This window comes from Canis aureus, chromosome 9 (genome assembly GCF_053574225.1).
Source record: "Canis aureus isolate CA01 chromosome 9, VMU_Caureus_v.1.0, whole genome shotgun sequence".
NCBI classification, from domain to species: Eukaryota; Metazoa; Chordata; class Mammalia; order Carnivora; family Canidae; genus Canis; species Canis aureus.
This window is the reverse complement of record NC_135619.1, coordinates 45,109,518-45,128,862: the sequence shown is the minus strand read 5'-3', so window position 1 is coordinate 45,128,862 and position 19,345 is coordinate 45,109,518. Positions and strand designations below refer to the sequence as shown.

The window sequence follows — 19,345 nt, the reverse complement described above, 5'->3', positions numbered from 1 at the left end:
GTGAAGCCGCGCTAGAGGAAGCGGGGGCGCTCTCCACGACCTCTGTAGGGAGCGTCCGTCAGCCCCAATCCCCACGGTCATCTAGCTCGGACACAGACTCTTCTGATCTTCACTCGTCTGCCTTAAGAGAGGGCGCAAACTAGGGAGGTTCCTACTGAATTTCTCATCCCTGAGGAGGCGACCACCTGGGGATTTGGAGTCGGAATGGGCGTAAAGTTAAGTGGGGAATATGAAAGTGGACTCATGGGTCTGCACCACGAGCTAAAACGATCATTAAGGTTAAATCCTGGGTGCGTGTAGAGGGATGGGATCCACCCCTTGGGGGAAAGGTGGAACTTCTCAAAAAGAGTAACACGTCAAGTTAAACTTAAAACGATAATTAGGGAAGTAAGTCCCGCTTTTCCCAGCCGGGCTGGTAGTTACTAGTTTCTCTAATTATGGTTCCTTCCGTTTCTCCTCACTGTGGTGTGTATTGTTTCTAGGAGGTGCTCCACGAATGAGAAAATTGACAATGTGTTCTGCGTAATTCATCTCTTTTTATCTCCCTGCACTCTGTGCTGGGAAAATGCATCATCCATTTGGAAAAGAGGAAATTGCTTCTCAGAAGCAACTTTTTGGGTTTTTCTGTGAGTGCCTTCGCAGAGGAGAATGGGAGCTGGCTCAGGCATGTGTACCTCAACTACACGAGGCACAGGGGGATATCCCAAAAAAGGTGGAAGATATACTTCAGGCGCTGGTGGTGTGTCCAGATCAGCTAAGGTAAGGGATGTCTCTTCATTCCAGCAGTCACAGGGCGGGAGACCAGGCCAATATTTGGGCCCTCACCTATGCTCTGAAGAATTCTCAGAGTGTATTTCACCTATGCTCTGAAAATTTGCCTGTCTCATACATATTTACTACTTAATCAGTATTGGTTTTGAATTATCATCTGCTACATTTAAGCCTGGCCAGTAGAGTGCCTGAAACCACCATTTCTTGATTATTATCATTAAAGTAGATGGTGGAACTGCATTGAAAAGCATTTTCTTTGCCTCCAGAAAAGCAAACCCTGCTCTCTTCTTGCCTATGCAATTGAAGATATTACAACTTTTTTTTTTAAGATTTTATTTATTTATTCATTATTCATGAGCCCAGGCAGAGGGAGAAGCAGGCTCCATGCAGGAAGCCCGAGGTGGGACTCGATCCCTGGACTCCAGGATCAGGCCCTGGGCTGAAGGCAGCGCTAAACCGCTGAGCCACCCGGGCTGCCCCATATTACAGCTTTAAAAAGAACTGGAAGTTAATTCACTGAAAGCTTTATTGTGAAATAATTATATAAATATTATATTAAAAGTTACATAAGTTTTACATTCACAAAAAGTGCAAAAAAAAAAAAAAGAGTACCCTTTACCTAGCTTCCCCCAATTGTGGTATCTTATATACCTATTGTACAATGTCAAAGTCAGGAAATTGACATGGGTACATTTCTGTTGACTAGACTACAGACCTTATTCAGTTTACACTCCACTTTTTTAATGTGGATCTGTTAGTATGTGTGTAGTTCTATGCAATTTTATCCAGGTACAGAATCATGTAACTACCAGTAAAACCAAGATACAGGACTCTTCCTTGCCACAAAAGAAGTCCCTCACTCCCTGGGAATACCTCTTTGTATTTGACCCCTCTTTGTACCCTGGCAACCACTGTTCTCTATCTGAATTTTTAATGAAGCTCTTCTGGCAATGCTATTAACAGCTAGTGATATGATAATTAAAGGTGCTATTTAGTCTCTCCCTCACTTTACCTTACTTTGGCAGCTATATTGTTTTAGTACATACAGAGTAGAGACTTAGGTGATTCTTTTTTCTCTTTATTTTTTTCCCCTTATATTTGGGTTCTAGCCAGTTTGTCTAAATTACTAACTTCAAAGAAAGCCTTATGAATTCCATAACCCTGTATTTAGCATAGATTTAAAAATAAAGTCTTATAAAGTATTTTTGTTCTTTAAAACCACTTGATTAAATAAATAAATAAATAAAGCCACTGATCCAGTTTCTCTTTTCAAGAATATACTTCAGGGAGCCTTGCTTTTATGGTTTTCTATGGATGTTATTTTGTTTAAAAATAATAGATAGGGAGGTGGAGTAAGACTTTTTTCCTTTTTTTTTTTTTTTTTCTTAATGAAAGCTGCTAGCTCTGTTCTGGTTTTATTGATCTATCATATACATTTAAAAATTTCTCGTTAGGACAATGTCTTGCCTGGTTAGGTTTAAAACAAACTAAGCAGTGAAATCCAAGTCTTGGATCACAAAAGAGTAAAGATCAGTAGAAACTCTTTGTTTAGAAATTCTTTCTTTTTACGTTTTTCAGATGTGGACAGGACATCAATCCTCAAAGATTAGCCTGGGTCTGGTTTCTTGTACTGGAAAAATGGTTCTCCCAGGAAAAGGTAAACAGGTTTATATTTATATTATATAGATGTTTTCCTGAGGCCAAGACTGAGAAAAACTTGGAAGTAGTTATAACATTTCCTTTTCATCTCTTACTTCCTTTATTATGAGGTTTGTCATATTCCCCTTTCAGTATCAAGGGTGAGAATGGCTTAAATTTTTATTGTTGTCTCCTTACCTAAATTTACTCATTAATTTGCTAACATGCATTAGCGTATAAAACCATCTGAGATGATATCATGTTAAATACCATTGTGAATCTTATGCCTGACAGAACTTTGCAAAACTAAGTGAAAGTGACAAGACAGCAAATAAAGTATGAACCTCATAATACTGAACGCAATATAATAAGTAATGAAGAATGGGCTGAATTGAAACCTTGCTGTTCTTCCAAAAATCTCATTTTAATTAGTTCAGTGCAGTGAATACTAATAGATTTAAATCTCATTGATTAATAATTTAATAATCCACATGAATTAAACTAAAAGTTACCAGATATAAAAACAGAGTGAAAAAAAAAGTGAGCAAATTAATAGTGAAAAGCTTATAACAAAGTGCTTTTTTTTTTTTAAGGCTGCCATTAAAAGCCTTTTTAAAAGTATGTGATACTTAGCAGAAGTTGATACCCATTAGAGGAATTTCTCTGAGACAGTTTTGTATTAAGCCTCAGACTTGAAGATTTAAGTGAGGAACCTCTGACCCAGAAGAGAAGTAACTGGCCCAGGGACACACCATAAAGTTAGTTGGAAGAACTAGGGCTGGAACCAAGATCTTCTGACTTGAAGTCCCCAGTCTACTGGTTTTTCCACCTCCACATTATTTGAGGTGGCACTTAAAAGAAAGAAACCATAAATTCTGTTTTGTAAGTATCTATAATTCAGCCTAATTTTCTTTACTCCCCTTCTGTCATCAGAGTTAATTTTGCCTTCAGTTCCAGTTTTGCCTGACACTTCTTCACACAGCTGTTAAAAAAATAACAGAAATTACTAATCTAAATGTATCTCATATGCAGGTTTTTGCTAGTGTCTAAAATAAAAAAGACCAAGAAATGACTAGCAAGAGAAGAGAGAGAAGCAAAATTTAAAAATAACTGACCCCAAGATGATTGAATTGGCTATAGTTTCAGATCTAAAAGGGAATTAGAATATTTAAAATGTCTTCAGAGAAGAAAAGAAAAAGTGTCTATTGTTATTGACTAAAAATCTGTCTAGTCCAAACATGGAACTTGTCAAACCAGATGAGCTTTCCCCTCACTGAAGGGTATTTGCCTAATTCATATCTGCTTTTTCTTTTTAAGATTTATTTATTTATTTTAGAGATGTGTGGGGAAGATAGGGGAGGCAGAGAGAGGGAAAAAGAGAATCCTAAGCAGGCTCCACATGGAGCCAGTCCCAGGGCTTGATCTCACAACCCTGAGATCATCACCTGAGCTTAAATTAAGAGTCAGATGCTTAACCAAGTGAGCCACCCAGGCGCCCCATTCATGGCTGCTCTGTTGCTTATTTTCTGCATAGTTGCTCAACCAGACCAGGTGGTTGATTTCACTTTGGTGGCTCCTTTGCGCAAACTAAGAATTGTTCCTATTTTTCCCAATATCCAAGACCATTTGGTCTTAAGGCTTCAGTGCCTCAGTTATTTAAACAGTTGTGGGAATGTTTTAAACTTTAAGCAAGGACCTCAGTGATTTAACTCTTACAAGGACTAAGATTACAATTCTTACAAGGACTTAGAGTAGTTCCACAAGGCCAGTCGCTATCCTGAGTGACCTTCATCTTGTAGGGGACTTGGCTGCCTCTTCTTTTCCAGTCTCCCACCTTCTGCTAAAAACTTCCTTTTTAATTATTAGTTGAAACAGTGATTTCATTTTCCCTTTTTTTCATCCACTTTGCCTTCTGCCTTTTTATCTTGCAGTGATTTATCTCTACAAGTGGAAGCATGTGTGCAAAGATTTAACTGCAGAGATGTTCACTGCCGCACTGCTTCTAATAAAGGAAAGCTGGAAACAACTCCTATGTCCACAGTACTGGACTGGCTAATCTATTTGTAAAATACCATGCCACTATTAAAATTATGTGGTAAATAAACTTTCGGTGACATGGAGGGATATCATACTCTGCTACATGAAAAAACATTTTAGAAAACTATGCGTTTGGGATGCAGTCATTTATGACCCTGCATGTGCATAAAGCAATTTCACTAGTAACAGAATTATAAACTAAGGAATCTTTAAGATTCTAGATTAAAGTCCTGATGTCTTAACCAGACTTTGTTCTTTATCAGGCACCTGCTGTCTGGACATCTTATCTATTCCTTCCTCTTAGTCTTCAATAGAAACAGTTAACTTTTAGCCTTCCAGCATGAATTTTCTCCACTGACTTCTAATCGCAAGCATTATGTAAGCATTCAGGTGGCATAAGTGCATTAAGGAAGGACATGATAAAAAGAAATAGGATTTTGCACCAAATACACACTAGATCATGTTAGTCTCTGATACAGTGAGAATAGAGAAAGTGTGATCTTGTGTTCTAAACCGCGCCCCTCCCCCCACAGTCTTGCAGATGCTTCTTGCTTGAGATAGGAGACCTTAAAATAAAATATAACTCCTGGAACCTTTAATCAGCCATGTGATTTACAGGTGTCTATAATTTAAAGCATTGTTGGGGTACCTGGGTGACTCAGTCACTTAAGCATTGGACTCTTGATCTCACCTCAGGTCTTGATCTCAGAGTCGTGAGTTTAAGCCCCATGTTGGGCTCTACACTGGGTGTGGAGCCTACTTAAAAAATAAGTAAAGAAAAAAAAATAAGTAAAGAAAAAATAAAGCAGTGTTTGTTAGGATTTGTCCTAGATTTTACTCTTATTTATATTTGTGTCTGGAGAAGGAGAAACTATAATTTTAGTTTTAAGAACTAGGTAAAGGCAAGTTATTGTGAAACAAGCAGGTCCAAGAAGAGTCCAGAGTTCTTTCCTTCATGTATCAGTTTCCTCTGATGGTATGTCTCACTAACAAATATTTGGTGAGATCACTTTTTCTTTTTCATGCTTGAAATAATTGGAAAATAATTCCTAACCATTTCATTTTTAATAAAATATATGTTCAAGGTACAGGTTTGTTTGCTTTAGAGATTAAACAAAATTTTTTAAATGTGTTAAAACATGGCACACAGTATCTGGTACATAGTGTTTAATAAACATTAGGTCCCTTCCTCTTTCATTTTCCAACTTATAGTGAATACCAAAAAACCAAGGTTTGGACCAAAAGAGGATCAAGTGGGTGGTACCCTCCCAGGCTTACTCATAACTGGGTGTTTGGACACTGCAAGGGAGATTCTTGGAAAAAAGACTTCGTGTGACAGAGAAGTCACATGAAATGAACAAACCTTGGAATTTGAGGCTTATCCATGTGGGATTTAAATATTAGTATTTAAGAGGGATGTACATCCAAGTTTAGCTGTTTTTGTTTATAAAGAAAAGTATCTCAAGATGCCTGGGGTGGCACAGTCAGTTCGGTATCCAACTCTTGGTTTCAGGTCAGGTAATGATCTAACGGGTTATGAGATCGAGCCAGGTTTTGCACTCAGCAGAGTCTGCTTCAAGATCTCTGCCTCTGCCCCTCCTCCCCCTTGTGCGCACTCTCTCTCTCAAATAACAAATCCTTTTTTAAAAAGAAGAAAAGTGTCTCAAACATATCCAGGGTTAAAAGTACTTTATCTTAGAGAAACACCAGAAATAAGACTAACTGGAGAGAAATATTTGCTTATTATTTGTTAAGTAAAGCGTATTTCTAATCTTTATGCTTCTTTCTTACGATTTTTCTAGAAATTACTCCCAAGTGTTTTTCGGAGAAAGCTTGAGTTTCTGTTATTATCAGAAGACTTCCAATGTGACATTCCAGAGGACATCTTCAAGGTGAGAGAGGGCTTGGGAGCCATCTGCTGAGGGTTATAGTCCCTCAACAAGCCCAGCTTGTAACTGATGACATTGGCCAAGACCAGGTTGGTAGAGGTCCTTCTAAAGGAGAGTTCAGATTTATAATAAAGCATCCTGATTTTAGAATTCTTAGAGTTGGATTGTCTGGAAGTACTAAGTATAACTGGGGATTAAAGGAGTTTTTTTCATTCCATGTAAAATAAATATATAACTTAGATTTAAACTTGGTATTTGAATTTTTCACCACTAGATCATAGGGAGTATAAAGGGAGAAAGGAAATGGTATTTGTTGAATACCTCTTCTATAACAGGTGCATTGAATGTGATAATTCTCACAATAACCTTCTGGGGACAGATTCAAACTAAGTCTTAGCCATATCTATACTTAAGTGCCTAATGTGTGGCCTGAGGGCTGGTACAGATTTTCTTCATGACCTGACCACCAGCTAATTAAAAACATATTAACAGTAGGATTTAGGATAGGAACTTTTCATTTGTATAGGTCAAGGAATCATGACCCTGTGACCACCTTGGAGGCAGTTAATGAAGAAGCATCCCTGAGCATTGTCCATGATCATGATGCTAAAGCATGGGAAATCACCTACTTCCCCATCCTGCTTTCTCCCTCTACACTAACCATGCAAACAAATTATAGGCTATAGAAGTTCTTACCTTCACCGGCTTACCACCTAGTTGGGGAAGAAAAGACTAATACACACATGCCACAATTATGGACTAAACCAGATGGTACGAATTTTGAGTACTTTGAAAGCCCAGTAAAGAAAGAGAGTTATGTGGGTTGAAGGTATCTGGGAAGGTTTTAAAGGATGAGGAATGGGCTATACCTCAAAGATGGAACCCCTAGGCAGTTGAGCTCTCTCTTTGCCTCCATCTCTTCATTTGTAAAATGAGGATAATATTAGCATCTTCCTCTTAAGGTTGTCGTAAGGATTAATTTAACTTGATTTTTCTATGTAAAGGACTCAGCACAAAGTAACTATTACAAAGTGTTTGCTACTGTTCCTATTATATACACACTGAAAAGAGGAAAACATCAAGGCATATGAATGATAACATCCTAGACATGCTCACCATGAATCCCTTGCTTCATCCTCTGTTTAGGAATTATATGAGGCCTTAGCTCAAGATACAAGAGGCCCTATGCTTGATGGAAATCAGAGGCGGGAGAGCTGGACCCCTCGACTCAGCTCAGAAGCTGTCTCTGTGCTCTGGGATCTTCTGAGGCAGGCTCCCCAGCCAGCACAGGCCCTACTGGAGCTCCTACTCCAAGAGGACGACGGTACTGGCCTCTATGGCTGGTCTCTGCAGAAGGCACTGGTGGACCTCATTCGAAGGGCACTTGAAGCTGTGCAGGGCCCTGCTGCTGGGCCCACTGGTATAGTAGATGCCATCTACAGAGCCCTGCGGAGTCTGCATTGCCCTGCAGAGCCACTTGGGGTCAAGTTACGTCTCCTGTGTGAGGAACTCTTGGAAGTCTGCAGGGCTGAGGGGAGTCCCCTGCAGGAGGAGCAGGTGCTCAGCTGCCTGCTACACAAGGCCGGACAGAGCCTGGTATCCCTTTACGGCCATACCTATGCAGAGAAAGCCACAGAAAAGTCAGTGAAGGCCATACCCTCGGGAAAAGGTGTGTGCTCTTTGCTGCTGCTTCTTGCATTTTGGTAATTCCACTGTACCCAGCCTCTGAAGTTCCTCTAAACTGGTGCCTTCCAAGTTGCTCAGGAAATCTAGTGGAGAGGCTAAGCAAAAATAGTAAAGTGTTCTTTTGTAAAAGTAGAGTTTGTAGTCCAAGATTGAATGATGGAAAACATAAAGTAATAGCAATACCTAGAAAGACCTTTTCAGAAACTAATGAGAGAAGTAAAAGTGTCTTTAAGATAAAAGTGTAGGAAGCCTGGCTTAAGTTTTTAGAAGAGTGAACTCTTACATCTGTTGGTTTTTTGAATGGGCTTTAGCTTAGGAAGGAAGAGCTCCCTATTCCCCAGTAACCTTGTGTGGTTTAATTTTTTTAGTGTCCCCTGATCATCTAGATCCTGAGCAGGCAATGCTAGCCCTGTTCTCCAATCCTGACCCAACCCAGGCTTGGAAATCAGCCTATTTCTACTGCCTGAGCAACAGCAAGCACTTCCTTGAGCAGATCCTGGTAAGTCAAACTTACTCATTCTCCATCACAGAAGGACCCAGGGATTTTCTGTAGGCTTTTCCATTTCTCATTTCTCTCCCACTTGTTCTCTCCCAACATAAAGCAGTCTAATTAGCAGTGAGTCATTTGGTGTGTCCATCACAAAGTCCCAGGGGAAGGGAGGCTCTGAGAACTAGTACCATTCATAATTAGAACTGCATTCGTTTTATATTCACCCTTTGGTGGGAACTAAGATGTTCATACATATAAGCTTTCTAGAAGGTATGAGGAAGAAAAGATGGTGGCAGCAATATGTTGCCTAGCTGACAGGGGACTTGAATTATTCTAACCTCCTTCCGGACCACAACTGAGCTTTAGTTTAATTCAACAAATATTTATTAACCTCTTCCTGTGTGCCATGTACTGTGCTAGGAGCTGGGGTTGTAACAAGTCAGTCCCTGCCTTCAGAGGGCTTACAGTCTAGTGTTTGTACTCAACTGGCCAATTCTGTCATTGTCTGACCTCTCCCTGCTTTACCATAAAGCTTCCTACGCTACTTAAAAAGCAGCAGGTAACCGCCTACAGCAGCTTCCATTGGCTTATAGGTAACAGCACTAGCACTGCTGAAGGAAGAAGACTTCCCAAGTCTTGGCTGCCTACTAGACAGAGAATTTAGGCCTCTCAGTCGACTGCTTGTGCTCCTGGGCTGGACACACTGCCAGAGCCTAGCATCAGCCAGGAGGCTGCTCCAGACACTCCACAGGGCCCAGGTAACTCTCACTCTGCAGCGTGAGCTATGGGGCTTCGAATTGAGGCAGAATACAGGGTCCTGAAATGGGTCACAGCCTCTGACCCCGGGTGCCTTAGTCAGTGTCTCTTTCTTCTCCCATATCAACACAGGACCAAGGCTGTGACAAGCTCCTCAGGGATGCCTGTGATGGGCTGTGGGCTCACCTGGAGGTCCTGGAGTGGTGTGTACAACAGAGCAGGTATAGTCCTGTCCAGCCAGCCCCCTTCCCCACTGTTGGATGGACTTGACCCCATGCTCTGCACATGTACCATTTCATTTATGTTTGAATTGACAGCATTGACTGATCATTCCGACTGTTAAACCAGGAAAGGAACAATTAATTATTACCATAGCCATAAGGTTATAACTAGAGGATAATTTGAGGATGACAGTGAGGAATGAAGCAAAAGTTCACATTTCCTGAGCACTTTCTATCTGCCAGACATTGCTTTAAGCCCTTTCAGTAGGTGATTTCACTTAAGCCTCACAATCATTCTGTGAGATACATCCCGATCTTGTTCTAAGTGTAAAGGTAGGACAACTTAAGCCCAGAGGAGTTAAATAACATGCCTAAAGTGATATAGCTAGTAGATGTGGCCCACATTCTTAGGCCTGTGTTATCCTGGATCACACATTTAATCAACAACTGCCTCTCGCATTGTGTACAAGGCTGTGCTTCCCTGATAATTTAGCCTTAGATTTTTCTGAGATCCAGGTTCTTGGTTTGTTCTTCATCCACTTCACCAGCACTTCCTAAAGTAGAGTAGGCAGAGGGGCAAGTAGTGGGGGGCCCTTACTCAAAGCAAAGCAGAGAACCTTGGGTCAGCTCTTAGCTGGGAAGAGTATGGAAATTGGGAAACCTGATCTTTAGGCCCTTTCTAGGTCCTTTCTAGACAAGTAGAGGTGACTTGATGGATGTACTTTCTGATGGTAAACAAAAGCTCTGCTGTGTCCTAGACCAACTAGAATTTAATGTTGAGGGAAGTGAAACCTGTAGTGTCATGGGCCAGAGAGAAAGAGCAAGAGGGAATAAAGATGGATTTTTCAGAGCACTAATATAAACTCTCTCTCGGGCAGCCCCGGTGGCACAGCAGTTTAGCACCGCCTGGAGCCCGGGGTGTGATCCTGGAGACCCGGGATCAAGTCCCATGTCGGGCTTCCTGCATGGAGCCTGCTTCTCCCTCTGCCTGTGTCTCTGCCTCTCTCTCGTTCTCTCTGAATGAATAAATAAATAAATCTTTAAAAAAATAAAAAATAAATAAAAAATAAACTCTCTCTCTTTCCTACCTCTCTATTTTGCCTTTCAGTGACCCTATACCAAAGAGAGATCTCTTGTGTCATTTACATGGTGGAGACAGCCACTCTGTGCTCTACTCTCTCCATCACCTTACCAACCTTCCAGCCCTCAGGGAGGAAGATGTTCTCAAGCTCTTACAGATGGTGCCAGCCAAGGACCCCCAGCAGGACCATGGTGAGTTGGCAAGGAATGACTTGGGCAAGCTTTCGTCTTAGGACAGTCCTGCACCAGTTTATCTCAGCATAAGATTTATCTAGAAATGATCTGTCAAGGTGGGTGGTCCAGCAGGTGCCTACTAGATTAGCACCGTTTGCCCCAGTCAGATTATGGGATGTAGGGACACTGTTCTCCTTTCTTGGTGAGGTATGGGAAATCCTACGAGAACAGTCCCATAGGAACCTTTGTCCTCATGGAACCTTCTCAGGAACCATTCACATACCTTCACCCCAATGAAGCAGAATTAGGACCTGCCCTCTGAGTTTATAGCATTTGTTATGGGCAGTATTTTCCATGCTTCATAAACTTCCTCCTAGCACATTCTGTGCTTCCTTTCCCTCCCATCTCTTCTGCATAATCTATTGAATAAATAAGTTTAGAAAAAAATACTTGCCTAAAATAATAACAAAGCCTGGTTTTAACCTTGGATCTCTGCTTAAAACTGAGCTCCACATTAACAAGCTGTTTTTAAAAAAAATAAAAATAAAAAATTTTAAAAAAATTAAAAAAAAAAAAAAACAAGCTCTTTTTGGTGTCAAAAACACATCATAACAAAGCCAGAACACAGACCAGGGACACTTAGCTTTGAGAGAAATAAATGTTTCCTTATGGCAGTAGATGTTTCTCAACATAGATACTGCTTTGATTTACGTTTTATTGTTATTTTTTTTAAAGATTTTATTTATTTATTCATAGGCAGAGACACAGGCAGAGGGAGAAGCAGGCTCCATGCAGGGAGCCCGACATGGGACTCGATCCCGGGTCCCCAGGATCACACCCCAGGCTGCAGGCGGTGCTAAACCGCTGCGCCACCAGGGCTGCCCTGATTTACTTTTTAAAAGAACCTACTGCTAACTGGAAAACCAGTTTTCTACATTCTATTTATTTTTTTAGGAAAAGTAGGCAATCTGTTTACCAAATTTCCTAAAGGAACTAGAACACTCTTTTTTCACATACAAGTACAAAAAGGTAGACTAAACATTAACTTGACATTTTAATTTTTTTTGAAAAGGCAAACTGGTATTTTAAGAAACATAAGGGAAAACCTTGTTAAATAGCCATGAGGGCTATAGTGAACAGCCACGTAGAGGGGAGGTGGGTGGGAATAGAAAACAGGGGCTGCATGTTGGTGTTGAGAGGAGGAGGGGCCCAGGCCCTGTGCAGGCCAAACTGACAACAAGGAGGAAGTGTGAGAATCTGAGCCTAAAGAGCAGTAGGTCTATTCTTTGGCCATGCTTGTAGCCCTGTCTGAGAGACCTGGCTCTGAAGTTCTGCCTATTTCTCTATAATTCAGATTCAGCTGAAGCCCTAGTCCCAGAGCACCTGAGCCGGTGTCAGAACCTGACACTCTACCAGAGCTTCTGTGCCATGAAGTATGCCATTTATGCCCTCTGTGTGAACTCACACCAGCACTCCCAGTGCCAGGAATGCAGAGACAGAGCTTCAGAGGACCTGGCCATGGCTGCAGAGCCAGCAAATGATTCTCTCTCCTCCCCAGGTACAATACTTCTCTCTACCACCTATCCCAGATGTAAGCTGGTAACAGCCTATCCCAGTGAGTTCTTCATGGAATTGGGAGGTGGCCTTGGTTTTCTTATGCCCGGGCATAATTTCATCCATTTATCAGCCTCCATGAATCAAAAGGACATGGAGAAGACAAGTGATTTGCCTAAGTTCTAATGGAGTCTGATCCCTTAGTACGGTATTTTCTAAATGCTTCTTTTTTAACTACAACCCGCAATGAAAATAACATTTCACATAACACTCCTGTTTGTACTTAGGTATGTAATTTGCATTATATATATAAGATAATATAAACTAGTTATTTAATTATATTTATATGATATATAATTATATTTTATAATTATATATTATATAATTATATTTATATGATATATAAACTAAGTTTTTTGTTTTTGTTTTTTAAGATTTTATTTATTTATTCATGAGAGACCCAGAGAGAGAGAGAGGCAGAGACACAGGCAGAGGGAGAAGCAGGCTCCATGCAACAAGCCCGACATGAGACTCAATCCCAGGACTCCAGGATCACACCCTGGGCTGAAGGCGGCGCTAAACTGCTGAGCCACCCAGGCTGCCCTATAAACTAAGTTTTAAAGAAACAGTATTTACCCTTCCAAATGGAGCATTTATATATATATATATATGATATATATCATATATATGAGATATATAACATATATATGAGATATATAAACTAAATTTTAAGAAAGAATACTTATCCTTCAAATGGAGCACACTCTCGATTATTTTTCTGTTCTTTTTTTTTTTTAATGTAGCTCTCTAAGTCAGTGTCCTGGGTTACAACTTACATTCTGAAAGAATGTCATGTTTTATCCTCTTTTCTTTTTTTCTTAATCACTTAAAATTCCTCAACTTGCTTTCCATGACTAGTGGTCAGTTTATCTCTCCCATGTGGCTTTGGAATAGACCTTCACCTGTGAGCATAGTCTTTTTTTTCTTTTAAGATTTTATTTAGTTATTCATGAGAAAGGCAGAGACATAGGCAGAGGGAGAAGCAGGCTCCCTAAAGGGAGCCCAGTGCGGGACTCAATCCCAGGATCCCGGGATCACACCCTGAGCCAAAGGCAGACGTTCAACCACAAGCTACCCAGGCATCCCAGCATGGTCATTTCTGACCAGTGAGTATTTCTTGAAAAATCTAGGTAGCTCATGATGAGTGAATGAAAACATAATTGAGAAATAAGGAGTCTCTATACTGCCTTCATTCCAGGTACTGAAGTGCTTATCAGAAACGAGGGATAATACTTAAAAGCAAAAACAAAATAATGAGTGTTCAGTAAGCTATACTCTTAATTAAGGTAGCAAAATCTTTCTGCAAATCATGAAAAGACATGGCTGAATAGTCTCTTATTCTTCTGACTATAACTGCTTCCCTTAGTCATTAAAAATAAATGAGTTAAAATCAAGAGAATGTTTGAGTCTGGCAAGTTTATAATGTTTGCATTTTCTCTCTTCTCTTTCTCTGACCTCTTATATGTGCTTCTTTAGGTGCTTCAGATCTCTTTTCAACATACCTAGCCAGATGTCAACAGTATCTGTTCAGTATTCCTGACTCTTTGTGCCTGGAACTTCTAGAAAACATCTTCTCATTGCTCCTCATCACGTCTGCCGATCTTCACCCAGAGCCTCACCTGCCCGAGGACTATGCTGAAGATGATGATGTCGAGGGGAGGGGCTTTTTGGTGTTGAAGTCACCATCAGAGAGCCCTCAGCACATAGAACAACCTGAGAGGAAATCAGAACAGGGTTGCCAGGGAGTCCCCAGCAGCCTTCCTAATATAGTCCCAAGCTGTCTGAAGACAGATCCAAAAAACAGTTCCCCAGGGCCCCATGGCCACAGCTTTTTGGACCTAAAGCACTTTACTAGTGGTATCAGCGGGTTCCTAGCTGATGAATTTGCGATAGGGGCCTTCCTCAGGCTTCTCCAGGAGCAGCTGGATAAACTCACCAGCCACGATCCCCCTGAGAAGCCAAAGCTGCTAGAAGGCCAGAGCTGCTCAGGAAGCAGAGATGGACTGCAGAGCCGCCTGCACCGGTTTTCCAAGGTTCTCTCTGAGGCCCAGTGGAGATACAAGGTGGTAACAAGCAACCAAGGCTCAGGTGAGAGGAGACGGAGAGCTGGTGGGTCCCAGAAGTGAGGAGGTTAAAAATGCCAGGAATGTAGGAGAGAGCGAGTTATGTAGGAGTCACACCTTAACTTCTGGCATATAACCATAGCAACCAGTGTCAGAAACCTAAGAGCCAGTTCAGATCTTCCCCTATCTGTTATCCCAGGAGGCAGGTCAAGTCAGAATTGGACACTTCTATGTGACCCATTGTTTGCTGTTGCAGAGGAGCAGCCTTCCCGAAGATACCGGCCTGTTGCCACAGGGTACCTGAGTCTCCACCAGAGGCATCGGACAAGAAAGAGCTGGCCAGGTACTCTAAAAAGCTCTCCCCACTCCTCATTCCAATGTACCAGGCAAGTGGTATGCTGCCACTTGTCTAGTATTCTTTAAAATAAAACACATGGTCCAAACAAACGCAAGGGATCTAAGATTATTCTAGTCCCATTCCCCCAAAGTAACCTTGCTAATAGTTTTCTTCCAGAAATTTTCCATGCAATATAAGCATATGTTGAACTTTATATATACAACACAGATGCATCATACTGTATTTACTGTATATATTGAGACTCATGATTTTCTTTTTTCACTTACATTCTTTTATATATATAGATGTATCATACTATTATATTGAGAACTTTTTTTCTCTTGTAATTTAAAGGCTACTTAACATTTCATTGTTATATATACCTTTTTGTGGACATTTAAATTGTTTCCTGTTTTTTACTATTATAAGCAATGCTGTAGTAAACAATCTTGTGCATATGTCTGTGTATACATACATGTATATGTGAATATATCCAGAAAATAAGTCCCTCGCAGTAGAATAGCAAGGTCAAAGATTTGTGGATATAAAATATAGATGTTACCAAATTGGCTTAAAAAGGAGGTAGACCGGGATCCCTGGGTGGCGCAACGGTTTGGCGCCTGCCTTTGGCTCAGGGCGCGATCCTGGAGACCCGGGATCGAATCCCACGTCGGGCTCCCGGTGTATGGAGCCTGCTTCTCCCTCTGCCTATGTCTCTGCCTCTCTCTCTCTCTGTGTGTGACTATCGTAAATTAAAAAAAAAAAAAAAAAAAGGAGGTAGACCAGGATCCCTAGGTAGCTCCATCAGTTAAGCATCCAACTCTTAATTTTGACTCAGGTCATGATCTTAGGCTTGTGAGATGGAGCTCCAAGTCAGGCTCTGCTCTGGGCATGGAGCCTGTGTAAGATTCTTTCTCTCCCTCTAACTTTACCCCTACCCTTCCACCCCCTTCCTGCTGCTCATGCTCCCTAAAAAAAAAAAAAATGACCAATTGATAGTCCCACCAACTGTATATGAATGCCTATTTGTACATGCATCCATCAAAAATGAGTAGTATCAATTAACATTTTTTTCACAAATATTAATATAATAGTGGTTTTTATATTTAATATTTTAATATTAATTTTGGGTTGAAGTTGTATTTTCATGTATTTATTAACCATTTATATTTTTCTCTTAGCTGATTATTCATATCTGAGGCCCATATTTTCTGTTGGGTTTACTTACTGAATTTTAAGAAGTATTTTATACATTAAGGAAAACATGTCATTATGAGCTACAGTTTTTTCTCTATTTTGTCTTTTTTTTTTTTTAAGATTTTATTTATTTCAGGGGATCCCTGGGTGGCTCAGCGGTTTAGCGCCTGCCTTTGACCCGGGGCATGATCCTGGAGTCCTGGGATCGAGTCCCACGTCAGGCTCCTCGCATGGAGCCTGCTTCTCCCTCCTCCTGTGTCTCTGCCTCTCTCTCTCTCTCTCTCTCTCTCTCTCATCAATCAATCAATCTTTAAAAAAATGATGTATTTCAGAGAGTATGAGCTGGGGGTAGGGACAGAGAGAGAAGCAGACTCCCTGCTGAGCACGGAGCCCCAGTGTGGGGCTCGATCCCAGAACCTGGTATCATGACCTGACCTGAAGGCAGACGCTTAACTGATGCTTAACTCCTATTTTGTTTTTAGACTTTTATTATGAGTTTTTCTTAAGGAGTTTAATACAGGAGCATTATACATGAGCATTATACATTTTTGGATAATCAAATTTCACTATAGTCTTTGGTGCTGGCTTTTAAATAAGTAACAGGAGAAGAGTGCCTGGCTGGCTTAGTCAGTGGAACATGTGACTCTTAATCTCAGGGTTGTGAGTTCAAGCCCCATTTTGGGTATAGAGATTACTTTAAAATAAAAAATCTGATAAATAAATGACAAGAAATTCTTCAGAGTTTCCTGTGTGCTGAACAGTGCTATCTAGGTAGCTTAAGGGCAATGAATGAGGCATGAACCAGGACCTTGCCTTCAGAGAATCTTAAGTTACCTGTATTGAAAATATATTTGAAAAACTTCAACTGCACTGAAGTATTCACTGTCTGAAAACAAAAGAAATCTCTTAAAAGGGGAGATCAGCATAGCCTACAAAGATTAGGGAAAGGGATGTTATGGAAAAGTTGACTCTTGAACTGAGCTCAGAAGAACGAGTAGGTTCTAGCTAAGTGGCAATGAGAAAAGTGTGCATACTGGGAAGGGTGGAGGATACTGTGAAAGAAATCTGGAAATTTCAAGATTGAGTTGCTAATGCCTTAAGCTGCTCATTTAATTGGTTTGAGTCAAAATAGTTTGTATCTGCTTGACCCATCCAGCCCAAGAATGCAAAATCCATCTTCTCTTTCCTACAACTATCTGTTTCTTTCTAGTGAGCCAAGGAGCCTCCTGTGCACAGGGCTGATAACTCTCTTAAATGACCACAGTAAATAATAGCAAGCCTCCATTCACCAACCCAAGCACTTCAGAAAGCAGGTGTTCAGAAGCCTTTGCTCCAGAGCTTTAAATGTCATGGTCTTTGCCAGACTGGTTTTTATACTTGGTTCCCTGCTTTTTCAAGTATGAGGACTCTTTCTAAGTCAGAAAATTTTTTGGCCCTCTTTGCACCCTACGTGTCCTGCTCATAAGAGTTGTGCTTTTATTTTTTTAGAATGTTGACAGTGCTTAGTAAGGAGACAGGGTTGCTGACTCCTAGAAGTAACTTGAACGCTCCTGAGGCTCTGAGACCCACAGGTTGGAAACTGCTATTACTCAAATGAGCACAGGGACCGTATTAGGCCCACCCTTCGCCTTTGATCTGTAGAAACTTGTATTTGCCATGAAAAGAGCAACAGGGTAATAGTTACCCATTACCCTCTCACTCTTAATACCCAGACCTTGGCTTCAAGCTGAGTTTCCACACTATAAGTTAATGGTTGATTTTTCTCTCTTCTTTCGAATACCTTTAGATGGCCAGGACAGAAGTTCTAATCCATCCCTGGAAAGTACAAGTAGTGAGCTGAGCACAAGTACTTCAGGTATGGGGGTCCCAACCAGTTGCCAACTTCAAGCATCTTTGCCTTGATATAGAGTTGCCCTACACCATGATATAAAATCCTGGACTGGGATCCCTGGGTGGCACAGCGGTTTAGCGCCTGCCTTTGGCCCAGGGCGCGATCCTGGAGACCTGGGTTCGAATCCCACATCGGGCTCCCAGTGCATGGAGCCTGCTTCTCCCTCTGCCTATGTCTCTGCCTCTCTCTCTCTCTCTCTCTCTCTCTGTGTGTGTGTGTGTGTGACTATCATAAATAATTAAAAATTTAAAAAATAAAAAAAATAAAATCCTGGACTGAGCAGTTCATATCTGGGTTCAAGAAGGTTGGTCCTAAGAATGCAAGCTTCCAGTTATAAATAAGTCCTGGAGATATAGAGTGTTACTGTAGTTAACAGTTCTGTCTTATATATTTGAAAGTGGCCAAGAGAATAGGTCTTAAAATTCTATCACAAGAAAAAAAGTTTGTAACTAGGTGTGATAAATGATGGATGTTAACTAAACTTATGGAGTGGTCATTTCACAATATGTACATAAATCATTATGTTGTACACCTAAAACTAATACAGTGTTATATGTCAATTATATCTCAATTTGAAAAAAAAAAAAAAAAAAGGATGGCTCTGCAGATGGACAAACAGATTTCAGTAGGGAAAAGGGGAAGGGCTGTCCCACCATCAACTGAGTTACCCATCAACAGAGGGAAACAGGTGAAAAACCCAAAAATGATACTTAAGTCTTGTATACAAAAATGAAAGCATAGGTTTGCCCTCAATTGAGGAAAAAATGAAGCTCTGTTTACAGAACTTTTAGAGAAGGACTTTGAAGATAAGAGTTTGGTGGGAGGTGCGAGCAGTATGGTCTTTCCTCAATTTCTGTTGCTTCCTTGGCCCCCACATTCTTGCGTCCTAATAGAGGGAAGTCTGAATGCTGTGTCTGGAAGGAATGAGCTCGATGGCCAGTTGCAGCCCCAATCTGAAAGTTCACTCATCCCCATGATGTTCTCCCCACCTGAGTCACTGCTGGCATCTTGCATCCTCCGGGGGAACTTTGCAGAAGCCCACCAGGTAAGGGGAGTACCTGCGTAGCAGGTGTTAGCCGCCCAGGCCATGCCTTGTGCTAGTAAAGAATACCAAGGCAACCTGTCACTGTCCAGGGCCCACTGAGCCTCAGGAAAACCTAGATGTATGTGCAACCAGAGCCTCAGGAGCACCTAAGGGGCCACATCTAGCAGGAGCAGCAGGGAGAAACTTGTAAGCATCAAGGCCCAGTCCTCAGCAATGTGGACTTAACGATACATCCTGAATATTTAAACTGTTGAATTACCTCTTAACAGAAACAGTATTTTAACAAGATCAAAGAAAATATTTAGCCACGATTCCACCACTTCAAAACATTGAAGTATTTTTGCTTCTTTCCTTGTACTCCTTCTGTGAACACATATGTGTTTTTATATAGTTAAAAATGTGACGCAGGAGTGCCTGGGTGGCTCGGTCAGTTAAGAGTCTGCGTCTGGCTCAGGT

The 19,345-nt window shown here is 41.0% G+C and overlaps 1 protein-coding gene across 4 annotated transcripts in view; it reads left to right on the top strand.

Annotated features, from left to right (window-relative positions):
* The window catches only part of ZFYVE26 (zinc finger FYVE-type containing 26), a 61,803-nt gene that overhangs the window by 103 nt on the left and 42,355 nt on the right, over positions 1 to 19,345 (top strand). For 2 of the 4 annotated variants that reach the window (XM_077909735.1, XM_077909738.1), the window contains exons 2-14: positions 483 to 759; positions 2,350 to 2,428; positions 6,249 to 6,338; positions 7,482 to 8,004; positions 8,390 to 8,520; positions 9,105 to 9,269; positions 9,400 to 9,488; positions 10,597 to 10,760; positions 12,097 to 12,300; positions 13,833 to 14,444; positions 14,676 to 14,762; positions 17,740 to 17,808; positions 18,738 to 18,889. In XM_077909735.1, the coding sequence (XP_077765861.1) occupies positions 566 to 759; positions 2,350 to 2,428; positions 6,249 to 6,338; positions 7,482 to 8,004; positions 8,390 to 8,520; positions 9,105 to 9,269; positions 9,400 to 9,488; positions 10,597 to 10,760; positions 12,097 to 12,300; positions 13,833 to 14,444; positions 14,676 to 14,762; positions 17,740 to 17,808; positions 18,738 to 18,889 (2,559 nt within the window). In that variant the 5' untranslated portion in view covers positions 483 to 565. Of the gene's footprint in view, positions 1 to 13; positions 216 to 482; positions 760 to 2,349; positions 2,429 to 6,248; positions 6,339 to 7,481; positions 8,005 to 8,389; positions 8,521 to 9,104; positions 9,270 to 9,399; positions 9,489 to 10,596; positions 10,761 to 12,096; positions 12,301 to 13,832; positions 14,445 to 14,675; positions 14,763 to 17,739; positions 17,809 to 18,737; positions 18,890 to 19,345 lie in introns of those variants that run through there. The other 2 variants (XM_077909736.1, XM_077909737.1) reach the window with 2 other exon arrangements.